At 38.6% G+C, this 25,121-nt stretch overlaps 1 protein-coding gene across 2 annotated transcripts in view; it reads left to right on the top strand.

Annotated features, from left to right (window-relative positions):
* Window positions 1–25,121, top strand: part of atad2b (ATPase family AAA domain containing 2B) — a 93,599-nt gene that overhangs the window by 53,912 nt on the left and 14,566 nt on the right. The window contains exons 17-24 of one of the 2 annotated variants that reach the window (XM_062969112.1): window positions 493–628; window positions 1,592–1,778; window positions 2,901–3,086; window positions 4,387–4,522; window positions 6,950–7,131; window positions 10,959–11,118; window positions 17,868–17,990; window positions 23,140–23,277. In XM_062969112.1, coding sequence (XP_062825182.1) covers window positions 493–628; window positions 1,592–1,778; window positions 2,901–3,086; window positions 4,387–4,522; window positions 6,950–7,131; window positions 10,959–11,118; window positions 17,868–17,990; window positions 23,140–23,277 — 1,248 coding nt within the window. Of the gene's footprint in view, window positions 1–492; window positions 629–1,591; window positions 1,779–2,900; window positions 3,087–4,386; window positions 4,523–6,949; window positions 7,147–10,958; window positions 11,119–17,867; window positions 17,991–23,139; window positions 23,278–25,121 lie in introns of both variants that reach the window. The other variant, XM_062969110.1, reaches the window with a different exon arrangement.

The raw sequence follows: 25,121 nt of genomic DNA, 5'->3' as shown, positions 1-25,121 counted from the left end.
TAGGCTTTGATGCTTCAAGAAAAGTCCAAGTAGTAATAAGAAAGAGCAGTTTGAAAGTTTAATCCTAAATTCCAAAGTTACCCTTGGTAAAAAAAAAGGGGGGGGGGGAGTTCACATATACAATAGAATATAGAATATTTAGAATATTTTCCTGTGTTGCAGCATGTGATGTAAATCTAGTGTCTAATGACTAGAATGATGAAATTCCTCCAATCACGGTCCTTTGCCTTATCCCCAAATGGTTTTGGTCTCCTAAGAACTATATGGATCCTATAGGTGGAAAGAAGATTGTTCTGCCTTTTTTCAGTTCCACGGATTAATGCAGTCTTGTGGCTTGTGGGTACTGATGTTCTTTCATAATTTTGTTTTCCATAGAATTTCCTCCATGAGCAAAAAGTTTATTTTGAGCTTAGGAAAATGTTTTAATATCTGATTCCTTTTATTTGATAATCAGTGTTAATCACTAATAAGATTTCCCTTTTGATTGAATAGATGCAACAAATCTCATTTTGGATGATAGTGAAGATGAAAATGCTTCATCAATATTTGAAATAAGTTGTCCGTTGGGATCACCAAAGAAACAGTTATCAGCTGCTATAAATAATAAACCTTATCTTCATTTTACAATGTAAGTAGATGCTCTCATATGGTCATTGTAGAGATTTCTGCAGAAATATGTATTTACAGTAGCAACTAGTCCTAAATTGAGCTAACTTTCCTTATCTTCTCCTTTCATCAGCCCTTCATCATATCAGAAAATGATATCTAGAAGTATTTATAGCTCCCCAGAGGGCTTTAGAGAGTTATAGTGCCCTTTCTCTAATTCTGTTGTCAAAAGCAAGTGCTATCCACAGAATTACCCCGTTGGGTATTGGCCATGTCTCATGATTTGTGTTAGTTCTTTGTTGTATTTGTTTGAATAACCTGTGTCCTGTTTCTCTTGTTTGTCAGCAGTTCTGGAGGCTTTTGGAGCCAAGCAATAGTGATCATTGAATGAGGCTTCCTGATAGCTTGGAAAAATTATTCCTACAGTTGTTGTGTGTTTATGCTGGGAATAACGTGTGAAGTTTATGAAAAATTAACTAGTCTATCTTTTGCTGATAAAGATATTTTTCTCGCCATCTGACTGAAAACTATTATTATATTTGGGCTTGGTCAGATCATGTTAGTTTAGTTAACATCACTGGTGAACCTTTGTTGGCTTTTGTAAATTAATGCAGATGTTTTATGTTTAGGTTTTATGTTAGATATCATTTTTGCTAGGTTATGTTTTATTTAATTTATAGATGTCATGTTATAAATTGTTCTCATATGTGGGGTTACTTTGGGCTATTATATTTGTACTTGTTGTACTGAGGCATTGAATGTTTGCCTTTTTTGTTTGTTGGAATCCACCCTGTGTCCCCTCGGGGAGATAGGGTGGAATATAAATAAAGTTTATTATTATTATTATTACCATATGATGTATATGCTAAACTTATTTTAAACTTACATCTAATTCCACATTGACATATGGAAGGGCATTGGACTAGATGGCCCTTGTGGTCTTTTCCAACTCTATGATTCTATGAGAAATGTTACTTTGTTGCAGGTCAGCTTACCACCAGCCAACCTCTTATAGGCCAAGATTACTGCTTTCAGGAGAAAGAGATTCAGGTCAGACTTCACACCTTGCTCCAGCAGTATTGCACTCTCTTGAAAAAATTGCTGTACACAGATTAGATCTGCCAGCACTTTATTCGGTCAGTGCCAAAACACCTGAAGAATCGTGTGCGCAGGTTAGTCTGCATTTACTTCCTCTGATAATTTGCTTAACTTGTGCACCCCTGAAGCTCTCCTATGTTCCAGTACAAGAATACTGGCCCTCCCTTCTTCAGATTAAAGGCCCCTTCCATACATCCATATAACCCAGAATATCAAAGCAGATAATCCACAATATCTACTTACAACTGGTTATCTGAGTCCACACTGCCATGTAATCCAGTTCAAGATGGATTTTATACAGCTGTATGGAAGGGGCCTAAAACAATATAAGAAGAAAATCTTGTACCCCTTTCTCTACACACTATTAGAGTTTAATAAATTTCTCAATAACTTATCCATGTGTTGAAAGTCAGTACAAAATATTAATGACTATTCTTCTGGCAGAATAAACCACACTCCCTGCCAAGGCTGGATATATCCTTTTAAAACATCCATTCTTTACAGAGAATGGTCTTTGTGATGCATGTCTAAAGCTCTCTGGTCAGTCAGAATTAGTGACCTCCCTGTAGTGACTCAGATTTCTGGTTGACAAGTTGAAGAATGATGCCAAGTTATATATATAAAAAAGACTGCCATAAATAATTGTTCTTCCATAATTGGAGAGAACCAGGTTATACTGGAGTCTTTCTGCTGGATGAAGGGAGCTTGTGGTGATCTTGGCCACCTTTCTGCAGTCAAAAGGTAACAAGAGGGAGGCATCCAGCACAAGCAACAATGCAGTTTTGTTTGTTCACCATTTTAACTGCTGGTGAAGATAAGGGACATAAAGTTAGAAATAGATAAAGGAATATTTTAAAGGGTTTATATAAGGGATATTTAGACTTATGAACAGTTTATATATGGAATATTTAGACTTCTGAACAGTTTAAAAAAAATAAAATTCAGCAAAAATCACATTAATAAAAAGCATAACACTTGTTTCTCTTCCAATTATATGATGTTCACATTTTACAATCCTTTGTATCTTTATATGATGGAATAGGATGACTAAGAAGAATATTTATGAAAAATGTTACTCAGATCAAAACTTTAAGGGAAATGGCATTTTGATATTCTATGCAATGCTTTCTTAACTGTGTTAGTAATTTTAACAATGTGTTTAGTGTTATCTTAATGTCAGTGTCCTTCCTAATTAGATCTTTCGTGAAGCAAGAAGAACACTACCAAGTATTGTTTACATGCCTCATATTGGTGATTGGTGGGAAGCTGTCAGTGAAACTGTGAAAGCTACATTTCTAACTTTGCTGCAAGATATACCATCATTCTCACCCATATTTCTACTCTCTACCTCTGAAACCATGTATAGTGAGCTGCCAGAAGAGGTGAGCATATTATTACTCTTTGAGAAGCAAACAGGCATGCAGAACATCCCCTCTCCCAAGCTCTCCTTGCTTGCAATTGGACATATTTTTAAAAACTTGACTTGTCACTCTGACGCTTTCAGTTTAATGAATAATTTTTGATTCCAAAAATATATATATTCTGGTGAATTGCTTGTAAACATCTGTATGTGTTAAGTGGCCTATAGATTTTAGCAACTGGTATTGTAGAGATTTTTGTAGAGTGGGCTTCCAGGTGCCTTTTGCAGAAAAGATTTTAGGCGAGGACAGCTTCTGTTAGCAGTGATATTGCTTCCAGGTTCATGCCACTGAAGAACTATTTTCTGTCATTGAACATTGTTCTTAGCATGAACACGGATCAGTTATGAGGTGAATTCTGAAGGGACCGATCCATTTTATTGATTTATTACTTTTGGAAAAGTGAATAATGCTTTGTAAAGTGGAAGGCAGTAGGAAAAGTGGAAGACTACTTTACAGGTGGATAGACTCAAGAAAGATATGACCTTGAGACTACAAGACCTGATATGGGGAGGTCTCTTATTTGTCACCCCAGTGGTGAAGTGTGTTAAAGCACTAAGCTGCTGAACTTGCAGACCGAAAGGTCACAGGTTCAAACCCCGGGAGCGGCGTGAGCGGCCGCTGTTAGCTCCAGCTTCTGCCAACCTAGCAGTTCGAAAACATGTCGATGTGAGTAGATCAATAGGTACCGCTCCGGTGGGAAAGTAACGGTGCTCCATGCAGTCATGCCAATGGCCACATGACCTTGGAGGTGTCTACGGACAACGCCGGCTCTTCGACTTAGAAATGGAGACGAGCACCAACCCCCAGAGTCAGACATGATTGGACTTAACGTCCGGGGAAACCTTTACCTTTACCTTATTTGTAAGGTCATGGTATGTCAGACTGATTTGATAAAAAAACAACAGCAATTTATCTTTTAATTGCCATAGCAGCATGCTAGAGAATCCTAGGATTGGAAGTTGAGCAGTGGGTACCAAGAATTCTCAACTTGTGGTGCCTCCGTCCAAAGTTCAAACCCCAGGAATCCACAGGATGCAGCGATGGCAATTGTGGTGGCTTCATAATGTTATAAACATAGAGGGTCACAGCACATGCCTTTCTCTCATAAGACATATGGTAAGGTGCGCTTTCAGAATGGTGTGTTTTCACAGTCAGATTATGAAAGGAAGAAGTGGTCTTCAACATGAATGGCCTGGTGAGTTATTAGGTTGCTAGGAGCTTAAATATTTCAAACCTTATATTTTCACTGCTTTTTAAACAGGTGAAGTGTATCTTTAAAATCCAATATGAAGAGGTTTTTTATATTCAGAGACCTAGTGAAGAAGATAGGCGTAAATTTTTCGAAGAGCTGGTTCTCAATCAGGCATCAATGCCTCCTCCAAGGAGGAAACAAACTGGTAAGTTAATTCTCTGTGCACTCAGAAAGCAGCTAGACTTTCACCTGTTTGTGTTCTGTTTTAAATAAAAGTAGACATATCATTGGCTATGATGTTCAAATGGATTTCTTGTCCAGTGAAGGTGATTGTTTACATAGTCACTGATCTTTATTTGAAGATGAAATCGTGCATTGAAGCAGGTGGAAGTCCAAAACCCATTCACAGTCACTTGCTTCATATGTGCCGTGGAATTTAGGAAAGCTGTATAGTGACTATACAGTAGAGTCTCACTCATCCAAGATAAATGGGCTGGCAGAACATTGGATAAGCGAAAATCTTGGATAATAAAGAGGGATATAAAAAAAGCCTATTAAACATAAAATTACATTATGATTTTACAAATTAAGCACCAAAACATCACGTTTTACAAGAAATTGACAGAAGAATCAGTCCAATACACAGTAATGTTATGTAGTAATTACTGTCTTTACGAATTTAGGACCAGAACATTGCAACATTTACTACAAAAACAATGACTACTAAAAGGCAGACTGCCTTGGATAATACAGAACCTTGAATAAGTGAACCTTGGATAAGTGAGACTCTACTGTACTTGCAAATGATACCAAATCCTTCATGATAATGAAACAAGTGGAGATGGAATAGTTCCAAAAGAATATTTCCAAATCTTATGACTACACTTCAGGATAGCAGATGAGATTCACTTTAAATGACTGTAAATTAAAGAATATTTGGCAAAAGTCCTAATTTCCAATGTATACCAGTGAGATTCTGAAGTAGTGGTGAGTGAACAGGAAAGATACATTGGAGTTGTAGTGATTGGCTGAATGGTAATCTGCAATGTGCTATTTTATTTCAGTGGGAAAATACAGGTTTCGTGTTAGGTAAGGGAAGACAATTTAAAATACAATCGTAATATCTGTGTGTATTTATTTAATACATTTATATACTTTCTTTCCATGGAAGGCTTGGTGTACAAAATATTTTGATCATTCAAAGGCAAAATGATATTAGTGCTGATAAAGGTATAGAAAAGGACAAAAATATTTCTTAAGGTAGCCACAACAGAAGCTTTCAAAATTTAATTTGGTAGAGAAAAGTATGAAGAGATATTTTCCTTCCTGTCTCATCATACTGGACTTCAGGTTCAACCAATGAAATGGATAGGAGAGTCAGAAAGAAAAAAGGAAGTACTTTACATATGATTCATAATTTACACATATAATAATATATTTTTTGATTAGCTTTTAGGCCGTATCACAATTCCCAACCAAAAAATAAGACTTGGATTTGATTACACTCTATGTAGAAAGTTAAAATAAGACACTTATAACAACAAATATGATAAAACTGAATATATACACCATATTTCCTTATCATTCCTACAATTTACCCTGAACAGCCCCACATATGTGCTTCTCAAACGTATTGTTTTGCTTAAATACAGAGCTGTTTTATATGTTATTTTTGGGTCTTGGCCAAACATAAAATATGTTGTGCTGATGTGAGATTCCCAGTACATTGTCTATTTGAAATATGGACCAAAGTAGAAGTCTCTTGCCTTCAGATACAATTTACAGTCAAATAATATGTGTGCTATATAATTAATATATTGAAATCAGTTTAAAAAAATATATTGATCATTATCCTCTAGGCCACATGTGATACTGGGTTACAATTTGCTTACTTCTGCTTTCACATATATCTGGGCCCTTCCAGAAAGGCCCTTTATTTCAGTATCTGATCCCAGGTATTTTACTTTAAACTGGATTATATGAGTCTGCACTGCCAGATAATCTGGGATAAACAGAAAACCTGGCATCAGGGTCTGTCTGCAAGGACCCTCTATGTGAAAGTCCAAATGGCTAGGGACAGACATGTTCTTAGGTGGTTGCAACTACCTATACATGGAAGAAGCTTTTGGGATTTCTAACTTACCCAGAGACAAGGGAAGCAGTGCCATTGATTACAGGTAGCCCCTGAGTTACAAACATCCAACTTACATCTGACTCCTAGTTGCAAACGGGAAGGGAAATTCACCTCTCTAAGAATTATCATGGGGAAAAGGTGCCCCCGTTGAAGCTTTATCACCAATCCTTGTTTCCACTCAAACCAAATTTTAAAAAATAATGGTCACAGGAACAGAAAGCAAGGTGAAATCTTCTGAACTGAGGCACAGACAGCAAAAGAAAGCTTTACAGGGGTGATAACCATTCCCAATGGTATTCAAAGCTTTTTTTGGTGGGGCTGGAGTTACTTCTTAAAAATGTACCTGTTCTGACTTACATACAAATTCAACTTAAGAAGAAACCTACAGAACCGAGCTTGTTCGTAGTTGTATATTACTACCTGTACAGTAATATACAATTTCCAGAGGATGCTACCTGCTGACTTTGTTTCCAGAATTCTCCATTCTTTTTTTCAAAGCTCTTTCTGACCTGGAGGTGCTCCCTCTTGCCCTCCCGTCTCCTACCCATCAGCTGTCAGAGGCAGAAAAGCAGAGACTGGAGGATCAGGAAGAAAACACACTGAGAGAGCTGCGATTGTTTCTCAGGGATGTCACCAAGAGACTGGCCACAGACAAGCGCTTTAACATCTTCAGCAAACCGGTGGATATTGAAGAGGTCTTGTTTCAGTAACGTGCAAACAATGAAGTTGACCTTATTAGCAATTAATAAAAGGCATTATATTAATTTTCACAGATGATCTATGAGCTAACCTGTTAGCGATAATACTAACATACTATTGAATTTCGTCCAGGCCACATCTTTGGCAATACTTCTATTTGCTCATGGGAAGTAGATGCCTGGAGAAACAGCGCTTAGCTATTGAAAGTGCTGGAAAAATATGGCTGAATTCTAACATCTACTTCAGAAAATTCATCAAATCAAGCAACTCTCTCTCTCCTTCTTGGTTTGTAACCAAAAAATTGATAAATCTGCAGCTATAATTTTTGATTTCGGTAATTACTTACATAGCCTTTTACAAAAATTCAAACAATATAGACTGGACTTGGCTAATCAAATTTGAGTTATAATTAAATATGCTACATTTATCTTCCGACCAAAAATATAATAAAATAATAAAAGAACAATAAAATAAAAATCTCAGTGCTTAACATAAAACAAAGCAGATATGCTTTCAGTGTTGTTTGTAGATTAGCAATTGATTATTAGATTCGTGTTTATAAGTATGTTTGTGACACCTGTCCTTTTTTTGGTCAACTTCAGAAGTGAATTTTGCACAGATAACATACCCAAGAAACAGCAGGTTGTGGTGATGTGCTTAGAAAAGTGTAATGTGTATTATGCCTGTGTTTGGTGGATGATTGTTCAGTGAACAGCATGCATGCTTGTTTGTGAGATATATATATATATATATATATATATATATATATATATATATATATAAAATCAATATCTAGCTTAAAAAAATTCACACCTCTGCTTTTCAAATATGTAGTTGGGCCAGTGGTTAATTTTTGTGCCAGAGCTCAAATTACCCAGGAAGTTGTACTCTTTAGTTTGAAAGTCCACTCTGTATCCTAAATATACAGTGTTCCTTCACTTATCGCTGGGGTTAGGTTCCAGGACCACCTGCAATAAGTGAAAATCCACGAAGTAGGGGCACTATATTAATTTTAATATTTATACATTATTTTAGTAGTTATACACTATTTTAAGTCTTTATCAACAAATTGTGTATTGATAAATTGCTTCCTTCTCCTCCCGTTGCTGCTTGGGCTCCTTTTCTCTCCCTTTGGCTTCTCCTTCCTCCCTTCCTCAGGCTGTAAATTGTAATTTTTTATGATTTATAATAGTATTTTAGAGTTTATTGAAAAACCGCGAAACGGCAAATCCGTGAAAAGTGAACTGCGAAGTAGTGAGGGAACACTGTACAATAATGGATTTGAGTAATATAAATGTATTTGGCATATCTACAGAACCACTCTGTTTTTTAAAAAACTGCTTGAAAGGCTTCCTTTTAATAAGAAATAAGTTTTTGTGTTAAAGCCTGGCTCAAATCAAGCACTGGCATGTGTTATTACATCTTTTTTTTTACATACATACATAACCAACTTTTTTATACCTAAAACTTATCCATACAGGACACTTCTTGTTTGACATCCTGTTGGTTGGTCCCAACTATAAACACATTCAGTCATTGGTTGAATTGTGAGTCAATATGTAGGTAAATCAGTGGTTCTGCTCTACTCATGGATAACAACAGGATTTCAATCTTTGACTAAAAATAAAAATATGAGTTTGTTGACAAATATAGTCATGTCTTCCAAAACTCTAAAATGGACAAGATGGTAATCCAGGAGAAGCCAGATTTATCTAAAAGGCAGACTGGAAAGGAATTGCCCCCATTGCTCATTGGGATTTTTAAAAAGTGCATAGGTCCACAAATATTTGCAAGCTCAGCACTAATAGTGAACACATCTTATATCGTTCTGGGTGCCTTTGTGATGCTTGCCGCTGATTCATCTTGATTCTGATCTTGAGCAGTGTTGTGGAGGCATTCCGAAGTAATCAAGTGGCATTTGGGCATTGGAAGTTGTTATTAAGCTTAGTGCGGCTTTAGTGAAAAGATAAGTCTCATGCCACATCAGTGGGACTGTCCTTTTACTTGTTATCCACAGCTCTGAAAGCGTTCACTGAATTAGGTTCAGCACTTTGGCTACCTCCTTTAAAGTTGAAACAAAATATTAAGAGCAAATTGCTTGAATTAAGTTGGGAGTCACTAGCTATCTCTGGTGATTTTGGATCATGATTGATCATCAAATCCATATCCATTCACCCATCCAGCTACTTTAAAAGACTTCAGGTTGTTTGTGTGTGTGTGTGTTTATAAAGCATTTTGCTTACACAGTCTTTCCATTTAGCAACTTGCCTACATTTGTTATATAACAGTAAAAGGCATTGTTAGGGATGTATTTGAGGAACAGATGTTTAAATCACTGTTTGAAGTAGAGGAAGAAACTGCTGGTTATCACAAAGTGCTTTGGGACGGCAGTGCCATTAAGGTGTCTTTCAATGTGTTAGGCAGAACATTATTAGTGGTGTGGCATCATTGAATTTTTGTACATGCAGAGATAAGAATATTTTGTTTTGTTGGGCTGTGAAATAAAAAAGTGACTGTGATGAGAATCCGACTGTTGTCTCATAAAGAGAATTGATTGGATTAAGTGTTGTGCGAATATAAAAAATATAAATTCACTACTAACAGACGTAGTTTAGTGATACAGAGCTAGAAGGGCTAGAAGAATGTGGAATAACTCCTAAACTTTGTTTGTAACAGGCCATGCTAATTTTAAGTAAAGCCTAATTCAAAACTATTATATTTTTATTCTGGAATGTTGGTGGAACCCATTGTATTCAGGATTTTTTTTCTTTTTAGTTAAAACTGCTTAACTTTCATGGAGAAATTATACAGATGAACGCCATTACAGAACAATTAACTGTTCCAGTTTCAATTGTGTAGGCATAATTTTATGTAGCACATATTTTAAAAACATTTGCACATGATAGTTTTAATCAAGTAGTCTTTCTTCTAGCCTGGTCCAAGCAAACTGTGGCCAGATGAATGGATCTGTCTAGACTTTTTGGTATATGAGGCATTCTCTCTCCTTCTCTTCTTGATTCATCTTTTAGTTTCATTCGTGTTGGTCTTGGGATTTGTATGTGACATACTTTAGTTCTCCATGGACATTCCATCTGATGTGGAGTGGTCAAGAACTGTAATAGAGGATCTGATGGTGGACATTTTAGTATTGGACTTGTGGATAGGTCTAATCCTCATGTTACAGCATGTGGATATAAAGATCAATATACAAAAAATCAGGCAAGGATGAGGTGGGTAGGATTTCATTTCCCTTTTCCAATTTGTGGCATAGGCTCCTGACACAAGATGTATCATCTACCTTGGAGCCACCTTTTCTTGCCCTAGATTTCTGTCTTCTCCTGGCAGTATAGGAACCTCCTTAGCTGCATTGGAGTGCCTTGGAAGCATTGCACTAGAGGAAATTTGCTCTCTCTCTTTTCCTTTCTGTAGCACTCGCACCTGAAAATTTGCTCTGGGGTTCTTGGGCCCGCAGATCCAATTTTGAGAGTGCCAGTGCTGGGATGGGAGAATTATACCTACACAGTTCTGCTGAGAGGAGCACTTCTATCAGCAGAATGACAGCATTGACACCACATCATGCATGTTAACAAATTATTCTACCTTGTGTTTGAACCTTTGAAAAAGTCACGTGTTTTTATTCTTCTGATTGTATTGAAAACAGAAAAGCTCTTTAAAATTACATTTTTGAAGATGGGTTTATATATTAAATGTATTTTGTTGAATCTATTTGATAATCTGAATAATTGTATTATTGAGTATAAAGTGGGCCACAATGTTTGTGTCACTTGACTGTGGTATTTGATTACAGGTTTCAGATTATCTTGAAGTTATTAAAGAACCAATGGACCTCTCAACAATAATAACTAAAATCGATAAACACAACTATTTAACAACAAAGGATTTTCTGATAGACATTGATCTCATTTGCAGCAATGCATTGGAATATAATCCTGATAAAGAACCTGGCGGTAAGAAAATATTTAATCATATTTACTGAAATGTGAAAGGATATGTGATAGTTATCCTGTTGCAGCTCAAATATTTGTGTAAGCTGCACCTTATAAATGCATGAAACTTTGCCCCAAATATCAGCTTAAATATGCAGACATGAAAGAGCCTATTCAGATTGTGGATAGGATTCAAAGAGCTGCATAATTTAGTTGTGTTTTTTTTCTAATTATCTTCCATATGGCACAAGAAAACCCTTAAAACATAGTTTTCCAAACATTACATGTTGGTGACACACTTTTTAGACATGCATCATTTTGTGACACAGTAATTCAGTCTTACTAGCAAAGCCGCGATTACACCAGTACTTATAGGAGATAGAGACACATACTTAAATTGTAATCATGAAATATATGAGGACATAACAATACTGAAGGTACTCAAATTAATCAGGGCAAATCAAATGAATTAAATTAACTAGAAATAATTAAAATAACTTACAAAAATAGATGACTTAAAATTAAAATAGTAGGATTAATAAACATATTAAAAGTAAAAGTAAACTGTGCAGAAGGCTAGTATTGAATTGGGCAACGTCCTTGCAGACGGCCAATTTTCTCAAAATAGGAGCGACTGGCAGTTTCACAAGTCACTCCTCACACACACACACACAAACTAAATTGGGTATAACAAAGTCCTTCAACATGCCTAAAGTAGCACTTTGGGCCCCAAAATATTTTGTAGTAGTTTGATTTCATTGGAATCTGTTTCAACACAGATAGCTGCAAAATTACAGCCTTAAGAGAACTTACTGTAAACACACCTGATTTACCCCTACAATTATATTTTGTTCACACTCCCAGGGAGTATGTTATTTTCTGCTTGTTTGAGAACGTGAACAAGTTATTGTCTTGTAGCAATAAATGTCTATCTACCGTGTTTCCCCGAAAATATGACAGTGTCTTATATTAATTTTTGCTCCCAAAGATGCTCTAGGTCTTATTTTCAGGGGATGTCTTATTTTTCCATGAAGAAGAATTCACATTTATTGTTGAACAAAAAAATGAACATTAATTATATACTGTACAGTAGTTGTCATCATAAACCAGCATAACCAGACAAACTGTGAATCCAATCAAGAATTTCTTGTTACTACCAATATTTCCATGTACAACACTTTATGGTACGTACATTTACCGATCCTGCATGCTCCCGTGTTCTGTTCAGCGGGCATGCTTCCAAACAAAAACTTTGCTAGGTCTTACTTTCGGGGAAGGCCTTATATTTAGCAATTCAGCAAAACCTCTACTAGGTCTTATTTTCTGGGGATGTCTTATTTTAGGGGAAACAGGGTATCTATATATATAAAAGGATAAAGTTGCGGGCGCAGTGACTATAACAACAAAACTAAACATCCCACAAATACAGTGCATCATTATACAAATAATCAATCTGGTCAATATCAGTGGTATACAACCCTCCTGGTAAAACCTTATTCATGAGACTTATCACATGGAATTTACGATCATCCAGACTTGAGAGCTTTCCTGGATTAGGAACTTTAATAAACACCACCTTGTTTGGGATGAGGACCAGGTTCCAATTATCTTTATAATGTTCTCTGTCATTAATCTTTTGTCTACGGTCTTGGTGGTTTGCCATTGGTGATTTAGATCCATCTGCTTGCTCTATTTTTTTGAGTTCCTATCATCCTTTTCTCTTGTCATATTGGTGACCTGAGTTTCCCAAAAGGTTTGTGTTGCCACATTAATATTTTGGGGGCCTTGATTGGCTACTGTGGTTCTAACCACTTTGCCATCATTGGTAGTATCGTGGCTCCGCTTTGAAAGACCTTTGTTTTTGTTTCCCCTCTTTTTTGATACCAAAGTTCTTGAGGGTGGGATTAATGTAAAAAGTTTCTTTAATCCACGTTTACAATTCCTGGCACGTCCTGTTTGTTTGCAGATAGTTTTTTGTTTCCACTTCCCTTTAATGTTCTTGGTTTTTTTCTGGCTCTTACAGTTGACTTGGAGGTGTTTGGTTTTATCTGCTTTTGTCTGTTTAGTTCTTTTATCTTTAGGGCAGGGAGAAGCTGTGTCTTGCCTGGTTGTAACAGCCAGCATTGCCTTAGTAGAGTCACAGTTGCACCGGCTTTCCAAAACCTCAGCTTTAAGTATTTTTGCAAGTGTGCTCAGGAGCCCCGTGCTTTCTTGTAGATACTTCTTAATTACCAGCAAATCATTAGAAAAGGCATTAAGCTTGGCTTCCAGGTGTGAGTAGCCCTCATTCAATTCTTCTCCTTGTTGTAAATCAAGATGGGGATATTGCTGTAAGAAATTCTTGGGTGTGAAGGGATTAAAGAGTCCCTTCTCTGAAAATGAGGTTGGGGGCTTTTCTGGCGTTGAGTTCCAGCCCCAGTGTTGTTTTACCATTACATCAGGACATTCACACTCGGCTTGCGCCAACTCCTCTGCCAGCAACGCAATGCAAAAGCCTTGCCTTCCGGTTACAACAACACAACCACACCACAAAACCACAATCCGGACCCACAAAACTCACAACAACACATCATGACTATAACAACACAACTAAACGCCCTAGAAATACAAAACTTGGCAACACAACGCAAAACCCTTGCCTCCCGGTTGTAACAACACAATCACACCACAAAACCACACTGGACCCACAAAACTCACAACAACGCATCGTGACTATAACAACACAACTGAACACCCCAGAAATACGAAACTTGGCGACACAACGCAAGAGCCTTCCCTCCCAGTTGTAACAACACAACCACACCCCAAAACCACAATCCGGACCCATAAAACTCACAACAATGCATTGTGACTATAACAACACAACTAAATGCCCCAGAAATACGAAACTTGGCACACAACTAAATGCCCCAGAAATACAAAACTTGACAACACAATGCAAAAGCCTTTCCTCCCAGTTGTAACAACACAATCACACCACAAAACCACAATCCAGACCCACAAAATTCACAACAATGCATCATGACTATAACAACACAAACGCCCCAGAAATACGAAACTTGGCAAAACAACGCAAAAGCCTTGCCTCCCGATTGTAACAACACAATCACACCACAAAACACAATCCGGACCCACAAAACTGAAAAATTGAACAAGGTAACAGACTTCCAATACTACTACTAATGTGAGTATAAAGAAGGGTGGAGGTCACAGCATAAATACAACCTAATGTAGATTGACCAACACCACCAGACTAAGCCACAGCAACGCGTGGCCGGGCACAGTTAGTATATATATAAAAAGGTAAAGTTATTTGCACCATGACTATAACAACACAACTATGCACTCCAGAAACACCAAACTTGACAACACAACGCAAAAGCCTTGCCTCAAGGTTCATACAACGCAACCGAACCCCCAAAACGGAACCGGGACCCACAAAAACCGCTCTAATAAGAAAACAGAACAACATAATCTCTAAAATCTCTAAAATCAGGACAATAAATACAAATCAACACTCACAAGACGGGAGAATTCCAGACAGGAAACAATCAGACCCAGCTAACACCTCCCAACAAAGAATTCCCTCATCCAGCCAGGCCTCGAACCTGCAAGGCCATTCAATGCTAATCGAGGTAACTAATTCCAATATTCATACCTCCTGCACTCGGACTATTCGTTGCTATTCGACCTGGCCAAGCAACAATTCCACAAGGTAGAAAGCGGTCAGGCTTTTAAGCTGCAAGACTATCAACCAGAATATACCCTACATGGATAACCCTCAGGTTTGTAAGCCATTAGGCCACTCCACCCCATCCAACCAGCCCAAGCAAAGAGGCCCTTATATAGAAACTGCCCAGGCTTAGAAGCGCAAAGGCTATTCAGTGCAATTCCAATTGGCCACAGCAACGCGTGGCAGGGCACAGCTAGTATATATATATAAATGTTCTGACCATTTCTAACTTAAAGTAAACAGCGAAACTACACACCCAAAACCCACGAAATTTGGCCACAAAACACATGGTCATCCCCGCTGTGTTTAGACATAAAAAAACCCAAGAAAAAATAAAGACCAAACAACAAAATGAAGACGAAATAAAACCCCCATTGCTTACCATGCAAGCGCAGTTGCCCCTGAACTGAAACAACTACATTACCCAGAGGACCTTGTGCCTGTGGGCAGAGCCTATTCCAACTTCCTCAAAATGTTGCCATGGTGGGCGGGGCTTCCCTTTCCTCGGCCTCTTTCCCCCTCAGAAGAGAAAAAGGTAGGCTCTGCTGCCTTTAGCCCCCCTCCCCCACTGCCTTTAGGTCCCGCCCCCTTTGTATCCTAGCAACTCCCTCACCCAAGATGGCGCCCAGTGGACAGGCACTTAGGCCTAATCCACATTGCCTATAAAATAAAGATTATCTGATTTGAACTGGATTATATGTAAGTGTAGACTCAAGGCCCTTCCACATAGCTATATTACCCAGAATGCCAAGGCAGATAATCCAGAGTACAGTGTTCCCTCACTACTTCGCAGTTCACTTTCTGCAGATTCACTGTTTTGCGGTTTTTCAATAAACTCTAAAAGACTATTAGAAATCATAAACAAATTACAATTTACAGCCTAAGGAATGGAGGAAGGAGAAGCTGAAGGGAGAGAAAAGGAGCCCAAGCAGCAACGGGAGGAGAAGGTGGCGATTTACCAACATACAATTGGTTGATAAAGACTTAAAATAGTGTATAACTACTAAAATAATGTATAAATATTAAAATAAATATAGTGTCCCTACTTCATGGATTTTCACTTATTGCGGGTGGTCCTGGAACCTAACCCCAGCAATAAGTGAGGGAACACTGTATCTGCTTAGAACTGGATTATCTTGAGTCCGCACTGCCATATCATCCAGTTCAGTGTGGATTTTAAACAGCTGTGTAGAAGGGGCCTCATATAATCCAGTTCTATACAGATAATATAAGATTATAAATATAATGTGTAATAATTAATTAAATATAATGTATAATAATATAGAACAATATAATCTCTAAAACCAGGACAGTAAATAAAGAGCAACACTCTGAAAGCAGGGAAATTGGGAATTCCAGAAAGGAAACAATCAGGGCCAACTAACACCTCTCAAGAAAGGATTCTTCCAGAAAGGAAGCTGAGAAGGGAGAGAAGCAGTGTGTATTACCAAAGTCATTATTATTAGTATCATTACTAATATTATTATTATTATTGTGTTGATGTGAACCGTGAAAATGAACACAATCTGGCTCCAAGTATTCAAAAACACTAAAATCAGAATATATAAAAATTACTGTGGTATAATAAAACAGAACAATACAATCTCTAAAATCAGAACACTAAATAAAGAACAACACTCTGAAAACAGGGGAATTCCGGACAGGAAACAGTCAGAACCAGCTAACACCTCTTAACAAAGTATTCCCATCACCAAAGTCTGGCAAATCCTCTGTTTTCTGAGGGTCACAGCCTTTTTTACAGTGTGTGAGCTCAAGCAATGCATATGGGTACTTCTTCATCTACACAAACAGTAGAAACAAATAAAATATTCAAAGAACAACACTCTGAAAACAAGGGAATTCCAAACAGGAAACAATCAGGGCCTGCTAATACCTCCCATCAAAAAATTCCTCCAAGCTGCTGAACTTGTGGACCAAAAGGTCGCAGGTTTGAATTGGGGGAGCGGAGTGAGCCCCCCACTGTTAGCCCCAGCTTCTGCCAAACCAGAAGTTTGAAAACATGCAAATGTGGGTACATCAATAGGTACTGCTCCGGCGGGAAGGTAACGGCGCTTCATGCAGTCATGCCAGCGGCCACATGACCTTGGAGGTGTCTATGGACAATGCTGGCTCTTTGGCTTAGAAATGGAGATAAGCACCAACCCCCAGAGTCAGACACGACTGGACTTAATGTCAGGGGAAAACCTTTACCCTTTACCTTAACTACCACCAATTCCTCAGTACTTTATTTCCCATACCACCATACTTCACCACAGCAACGCATGGCTGGGCACAGCTAGTATCTTCATATTTTTATTTGTGAAACAGCACTAAGACTACATTTGGAGTATTAATTTACTACAGATAATTCGTTTCATGGCCTTTTGGTAGAAGGCATAGATATTTGGGGGAAAAATCTGAAGTTTCTCTCTTCTCAGACTTAGTAAAATGATATCTAAACCAATTAAACTTGAACCAACGTAAATATTTTTACATTTTTGGTACTGTCACATAGTACCAAAAGCTTATTATTTATAAATAGGTAAATAGGTGAAACATAGGTACCTCAAGTATGAATCATACTAATATTGTTGAAATCTGAACCTCCTCCTTTTTTTCTCACATGGCGGAATTCCCTGATCCCAACAAAATTAAAATAGGTTGAAGGCAAGCTTACCCTGATCATATACTGTAACCTGATGATCTTTGGCTTGAAGTCCTGCTTATAAAGGCTTCATGTTGATCATTACATCTACCAAGCCTCATTATTGTTAGGCTTTAGAAGATAAAAACATATGTAATTCATTGGGCACTAGCATGGGTATTTTTATTATTTGATTTTTCTGTGGATATGAACTTATTTGAGTTTAAAATTTTTAACTGTGTCATGTTAATTATGTGTTATTTATGTATTTCTTAGATATGTGTGTAATTGCGTTGGGGCACCCCTGTGATTCAGATGATTTATACATTTAAAAATAAATTAATTAATTAACAAAAATGTCTGGTTAAAATGAGAACTATGCTAATTTTGTAGATAAAATAATTAGGCACAGAGCCTGTACTCTGAAGGACACTGCACATGCCATCATCGCTGCGGAACTGGATCCAGAGTTCAATAAAATGTGTGAGGAAATCAAGGAAGCAAGAAAAAAGAGAGGTATTATGATATATGTCACAGATCTACTTTGACAGTAAAATATGCAAATGTAGTCAAATTCCTGATGGTCTGTTTCTAACCAAACAGTTATTACAAAAAATCTGTTGTAATTGATGTCTTTCTACATTTGCACTAGAAATTTAGAGAATAGCTCCTTTAAATAAAAAAATGAATATTTGTTGGAGGAGAGATATTTTAAAAAAATCTTTACTGTTTGTATCCTGAATTCTTCTGAGTAGTTGGGTGTTATGCTGATTGAAATTGTTATTGGGGGGGGGGGGGGGGAGACAGAAGTGTGGCATTGTCATCCCTCCTGGTTAGCTTCCCCATACCCTGATCTCCTTCAGATGTAGATTTCCCCACATACAAAGACTGGCACAGACAAGTATACAGAAGCTTTTAAGAGTATGTAAGGTAAAGTTAGATAAGTGTTGTTCAAAGTGATTCATTGCTGGAGGAATAAGCCAAGGAACAATGGTTATGTATTTTGAGTATCATTTTGTATGCTGGTTTTGGAATATATTAATCTTCTTTCAAGTTGCATATTAAAATTACATGAGCATTCGGAAAGTAAACATCTTTCCCAGAAAATGCTTAACAAATACAAGTGAGGAGCATCCTTTTTGAGCTTATACAATGAAGCCTAAACCGTGTTATTTATCCTGTGCTGATCAAATCATCTTTATTTACATTTTAGCTCAAGGAGTCTTTCACTGTGTTCTTTAATGTACCAGAAAAAGTACCTTTATAGGCATAGCAGAGTTTCACAGAGTTGTTCCATGAGGATACCTTTGATCAGTCTTCTGACTTAAGAAAAACCTTTTAGTTTCTTTTCAATTCTTTTACAATATACTGGATCAAAAATCTACCTGTGATACTGGATAAGTAGATGATGACTGTACTTTGTAGTGTTTTCTGCATCGTTCCCAAACGCATTCTCAGAGACTTGGGAGATGGAGGAGGGTTAAGAAGAATGGAGAGGGTGGTAGAAAATTACCAGAAAGACCTTCTGCAAGCAAGGCTTTTCCCAGAGAGAGACCCTTCTGGTGGACTCTCTCTCATCCCTTTTTTCCTGCACAGGCACATTGTACCGTGTTTCTGCTTTAAAGCATGGTTCCCTATTCCTCATGGGAACAGTTTCAGGGGACTGGACAGGAAAGGAGGGGTGAGAATGGTAGGAAGGTAACCTTATGACTGTCTGCTTTTACTGGTTGGATCTCTGGACCTGAGCCCAGTGTGAAAATACACCACAAGGCTGTAGTAAATGATTACTTTGAAGGAAATAGCTTGAAGCACAAACAAAAGGAATGCCCTGTAATACAGACATTTTAAAAAAAATATTTCTGTTCAAAGGGAGGAGCAACTGTTTTGTAAGTGAGGTTTTGTGCTAAGCAGATAACTGGCTTGTGAATGTTCCTATGCAAATACAATTATTTAGAATTACGGTGAAGTGAACATCAAGTCACAATAATTACATGCATTTGGCAAAATGGCTGAGGGATGAAAACTAGTATTTTGCAAATCCATATTTGTCCCAGGAATTAACTACAGATTATTTGTAGGAGCGAGCCCCCTGTGGCGCAACGGATTAAACCCTTGTGTCGGCAGGACTACTGACATGAAGGTTGGGTTGCTGACCTGAAGGTTGCCAGTTTGAACCCGGGAGGAGTGCGGGTGAGCTCCTTCTGTCAGCTCCAGCTCCCCATGACAGAAGCCTCCCACATGGATGGTAAAATCATCAAACATCAGGACATCCCTTGGGCAACATCCTTGCAGACGGCCAATTCTCTTACACCAGAAACAACTTGCAGTTTCTCAAGTCGCTCCTGACACAAAAAAATTGTAGGGATCGCTAAAGATGAGAGTCAGTCCAGTGTAGTCATTAAAGCGCTGGACTGTGACTCTGGAGACCAGTGCTTGAATTCCTGCTCAGCCATGGAAGCTCACTGGGTGGGCGAGCACAGCCTCTCGGCTTTAAAGGAAGGCAAAGACAACCCCGCTCCAAACAAACTTTGCCAAGAAAATCCATGATTAGACTGCCTTAGGGTTGCCATAAATCAAAAAGTACTTGAAGGCACACCAAGAATAGGCTAATACTACTTCTTTTCAAAGAGGTCTAGATAAGGCCTTCTTAAACTTTTTCCATTTGCAACCGATTTTAATCTGAGACATTTTTACATGACCCCAGCTATATAAGTATGTCAAGTGCTGTGATCTGTGACTTGCTAGCAGATTATTCCAAAAATATAACACTAAAGGTTGCTACATTTGCAACTGCAGCCCAAAAGATCAGAGCTAAAGTAGCAAAATCCATTCTTGAGGTCAGAAATGGAAATGGAGATGGTTTGGGATGATACAAATCGGACACTGTCATTGTTATGTTTCTGCTATCATAATTTTAAAGAGCTAGGTTTAATTTTTGAATAAGTTTTAATGTTTATATTGGAAAGTGTTTATAAAGGTTGTATATTACTGATGTCATGGCCTATGGCTAGTACAATAAACAATTCACTCACTCACTGTAAAGTCGGTTTAGAAATCAAGCATTTACTGATAATAAATCAGCATTTCTTAAACAGGCTTATTTTTCTTTTCATGGAGTACAGCTTGAAGCATCTTGAGTCTACAATTACATATTTAATAATAATAATAATAATAATAATAATAATAATAATAATAATAATAATAATAATCAGGACCTCAAGATTGAACTTCAAAGACTGGCAGAAACCAGTGCAAGTGGTCCCGATGGTGATGGGCACACTGGGTGCTGTGCCAAAAGATCTCAGCCGGCATTTGGAAACAATAGACATTGACAAAATTACGATCTGCCAACTGCAAAAGGCCACCCTACTGGGATCTGCGCGCATCATTCAAAAATACATCACACAGTCCTAGATGCTTGGAAAGTGTTCAACTTGTGATTTTGTGATACGAAATCCAGCATATCTATCTTGTTTGCTGTGTCATACAATATAATAATAATAATAATAATAATAATAATAATAATAATAATAATATATTTATATACCGTTCTGTCTCCCCGAAAGGACTCAGGGCGGTTTCCATCATGAGTGCAAATTAGCATACACTATACAATACAATACAATAACTTAACACAGCAACAAAAACTTGTCATAAACAAGATGAAACAATTCAGTTAAAATAAACAATCACAGTCAGAATCTTTGATCGAGGGAGCGGGAAACATTAATCAGGGCAAAGTTAATATGATCCATTTTTAGGGAAGGATAAAAACTTGTACATCATATCTTAGGGCCAAGAGGTGGGCAGTGTAACAGAGTAGGGTCTGATTTGTTGAATAATGGGACTAGTTTTATTCAAAAACCTGCCAAAACCACCAGGTTTTTAGTTCCATACGTAAAGTGGGCAAGGTGGGGGCCTGCCTGATCTCTTTAGGGAGAACGTTCCATAGCCGGGGGGTCACTACCAAGAAGGCCCACTCCCTCGTCCCCACCAGTTGCACTTGGGACGGCCGTGGGAGAGGAGGGCCTCCCCGGCAGATTTCAAGGCCCGCACCGGTTCATTGGGGGAGATGTGATCACGGAGATAGGTAGGTCCCGAGCCATATAAAGCTTCATAGGTCAATACCTGCACCTTGAATTGGACCCAGCAGCTTATCGGCAGCCAATGGAGCTGCTTTAAAAGGGGCATTGTGTTCTCCTTGTAGCCAGCTCCCATCAGCAGCCTGGCTGCCGACCTTTGAACCAGCTGGAATTTCCTGACCGTCTTCGCAGGCAGCCCCACATAGAGAGCAATGCAGTAGTCCAGTCTGGATGCAATGTGTACTTCACATTGTTGCTAATAGATTTGTGTAAATGGGTGGCATTCAGAAATCTTTTACCATTGCCATTTTTTTGATCCCAACATTTAGCTGAGGGGACCCCATTTGGGGTCAGAACCCATAATTTAAAAAGCAGTTGTCTAGACAAATGATTTTCCTTACTGTACTGGCTTCTGTTATATGTATACCTTTTCGGTTTTGACATAGTTTTCCTAAGAATGTGACCTGGTGGTGGGACCTATTACGCCCATGGCTTTAAACCTCCTTTGCAGAAGCACCGGCTCACTTGAGTTGTTTTCTTGATTAAAGACTGAGTTCATCTCATATAATTCTCCTGTTTTCTGGGGGTAGAAAACTGCAAAATTGGCATATAGATGCATGCTTTTATTCACTTTGTTTTCTCAGTTTCCCTTCTCACAGACACCAAAAACAGAGGATGCTGGATTTAAACATCTCTATTTTCTGTGTTTATTTCATTCATTTAATGCAGTGGTTCTCAACCTGTGGGTCCCCAGGTATTTTGGCCTACAACTACCAGAAATCTCAGCCAGTTTACCAGCTGTTGGGATTTCTAGGAGTTGAAGGCCAAAACATTTGGGGACCCACAGGTGGAGAACCACTGATTTAGAGATATCTTAAATTAGAATTAAAAGTAAAATGGCTACCCAGCCAAGTAGACTTCACTTATTCTCAGTGAGCTTCTCCCAGTTATGTGCACATCATTAAAGTTGTAATTTACACATAAGCATGTTTAATACAACCTAAAAATCATTCCGTTCTGCAGTTTGGGTATGCGTTTATGAAATAGGAAAGTGTTCTGGGTTAATGGTCCCTAACCTTGTTTCATCTTTCTGCTTTAAATTGGCACCATCCCAAAGCCTTTTTTTCCTGGAAAGACAACAGCTCATTGGATTACATGATTTGCCAGAAATAGACATCTAAGCCCTGCAAGTGTATTCTTTTAGTTCTTGTATACCTGTCCAAAGCTCTTTCCTGAATTGTGCTTCTTGTTCTCATCTGGATTGTGTTCACTTTTGCAGGGTAGGGAGTTGTTCAATAGATTATAGTGTAAAATGTGTATTTTCTACTTTACATTGTATTTTCTTCAAAACAAGGGAATTTTTAAAACTCTCATCATTTTTTAGTATTCCAAGACTGTGTTTGTGATACATTCATTTGTTAGAAAAAAAATATATTCTTGATGCAAATCTTTGTTTTGGTAGTATCCCTCCAAATGTAGTTAATTGCTATGGGGTTTTAATGCTACATTTCGGTCCGCTTTTAGAACAGCTGGTTAACACTGTGAAGATTACTGAAATAAATATGCTTATCTTCTGTGTGCAGGCTTATCAGTAACCGCAGAACAAATAAATCCTCACGGTTCCAATGTACAGAAAGCAGAAACTAGAGTTGAAGAAGCATTCCAGAACAAGCAAAAAAATGCCATGACACTTTGGCGCAGTTCTGCAAATAAATGTGCATGTAAGTGTTTGAGATGATTTAACCAAACAGTAAGTCTCGCAGTCTGCAAGATGAACATCTGTCTGATGCATACTTGTTGATAGTATCACCATCATCATCACCACCTTCATCCCCATCAACATGCTGACAGGTTGTTTCCAACTTTGGTTTGAAGTGAGGAAAGTATTACCTGCTTCTTTTTCTTCCTCATCCTCTCTTCCTGAAACAGTTGGCTAAAAATTGTGGAGTCCTCATTGGTTAAATTCCAGCTCATCTGCTCTTCTTGGTTATTCCACTTGCTTGCTTATCTCCCTGATACAAACCAAGTACAGCCATAGCATATGTTTAAAGTTGTTTCTGCCCAGACTTTTTGAAATCTTCTGACCCTGATGCACAGTATTTATACAGTACTCTCTCCCAAGGGTGAGCATCTAGCAATAAGTAAGGCATAGTTTCCATGTTGCTCTCATTTGGTTGCGAATGACTAAATTTTACGAGCTGAGATTTTGGAAACCCGTAAGCTTCTTAGTAGTGTTACTCACTGCTTGCTTTGATGCTGGGTGGATTGATTACTTTTGGATGAGGACTTTAATTGCTGATGGCATGTAGTGGAATCAGGGTGCCATAGGGATAATTGGTCACCAGATCACTAAAAGTGGTAGAGAGGGAAAGCTTTAGTAGCATTCTGTCTTGCTGTTACATTGGATGTGAACTAAAAGCGGTTGAACATGATGTTCACTACTTCTGTTCTCTTGTATCATAGGAAGCAGGTGTTGCCGTGTGTGGTCTAAATAGCCTTGATATCATGGATATGTTCTTTGCTTGTAGGTGCACAGACAGTATTTAGATTTACGTTCAGAGACACCAGAATTAGCTTTTGAAAATAAAAAAGAGTCTGAGTTAATTTTACGAGATAAATCTTTTTAGTAGATTCCAGTTTTTTAAAAATGTCTTTTGAAGATTGTTTTTTCTTCGTGTACTCTGTGAATGCACACTAATGGAGAAGCTGCGCCTGCGCAGGTTCTGACGGAAACTCTTCCAAGCTGAAGTTCAAATTTTGGCGGTAACCACGCCCCCCTTCCCAAGGGGCATATAAGGCAGCCCCAGGCGCGCGCTCCCCAGTTCCTTTTTTTCCGCCGCAAGGTTCACTTCGGACTCTTCGCATGTCTACTACTCGTTTCAAGCGTTGCACGCAGTGTGCTGCTAAAATTCCTGACTCGGACGGCCACGCCAAGTGCCTCTTCTGTCTTGGCGAGGCTCATGTGGTCAGTACCTGCCGTTTCTGCCTAGCTCTCACGGCTCAGGCCAGAAAGAACAGAGCCGCTAGGCTTAGAGCGGCACTTTACGAAAAATCTCTCGCGCCAGAACCGACTCCGTCGACGTCGGGTACGTCGTCGTCTTCAGCCCTAAGAGCTATGTCGGCGCCACCAGCTAAGCCTCCGTCAGCTAAAGCCTCCTCGGTCTCGTCCAGGGCGTCCAAGACCTCCAGGACCGCTAAGCCGGTCAAGCCACCGTGTACCGTGACGACGGCTACCGTATCGACCCGCTCCGGAAAGGTGGGGCCTTCCTCGACGTCGAGCTCTTTGGCTTCGGTGACCTCGATCCGCTCTCGTATCGGCTCCCCTCCGTCCTCCTCTGCTATCAAAATAGCCTTTAAAAGGGCTCACGAGGAGTCTCGTCGAGCGCAATCTGACTCAGCTGTGGTTCCTCCCACACCTGGCAAGTCCTTGAGGGTTGCTTCCAAGCAACCGCCGACAAAGAAACGGCTGACTCAGCGCTCCTCTTCCTCGGCCTCCTCAAGGAGAGACCAGCCATCTTCCTCAGCAACTTCCTCGAGAAGATCCTCTCCAATTGTGCCTGCACAG

This window comes from Anolis carolinensis, chromosome 1 (genome assembly GCF_035594765.1).
Source record: "Anolis carolinensis isolate JA03-04 chromosome 1, rAnoCar3.1.pri, whole genome shotgun sequence".
NCBI classification, from domain to species: domain Eukaryota; kingdom Metazoa; phylum Chordata; class Lepidosauria; order Squamata; family Dactyloidae; genus Anolis; species Anolis carolinensis.
This window is presented reverse-complemented; position numbering and strand designations above follow the sequence as displayed.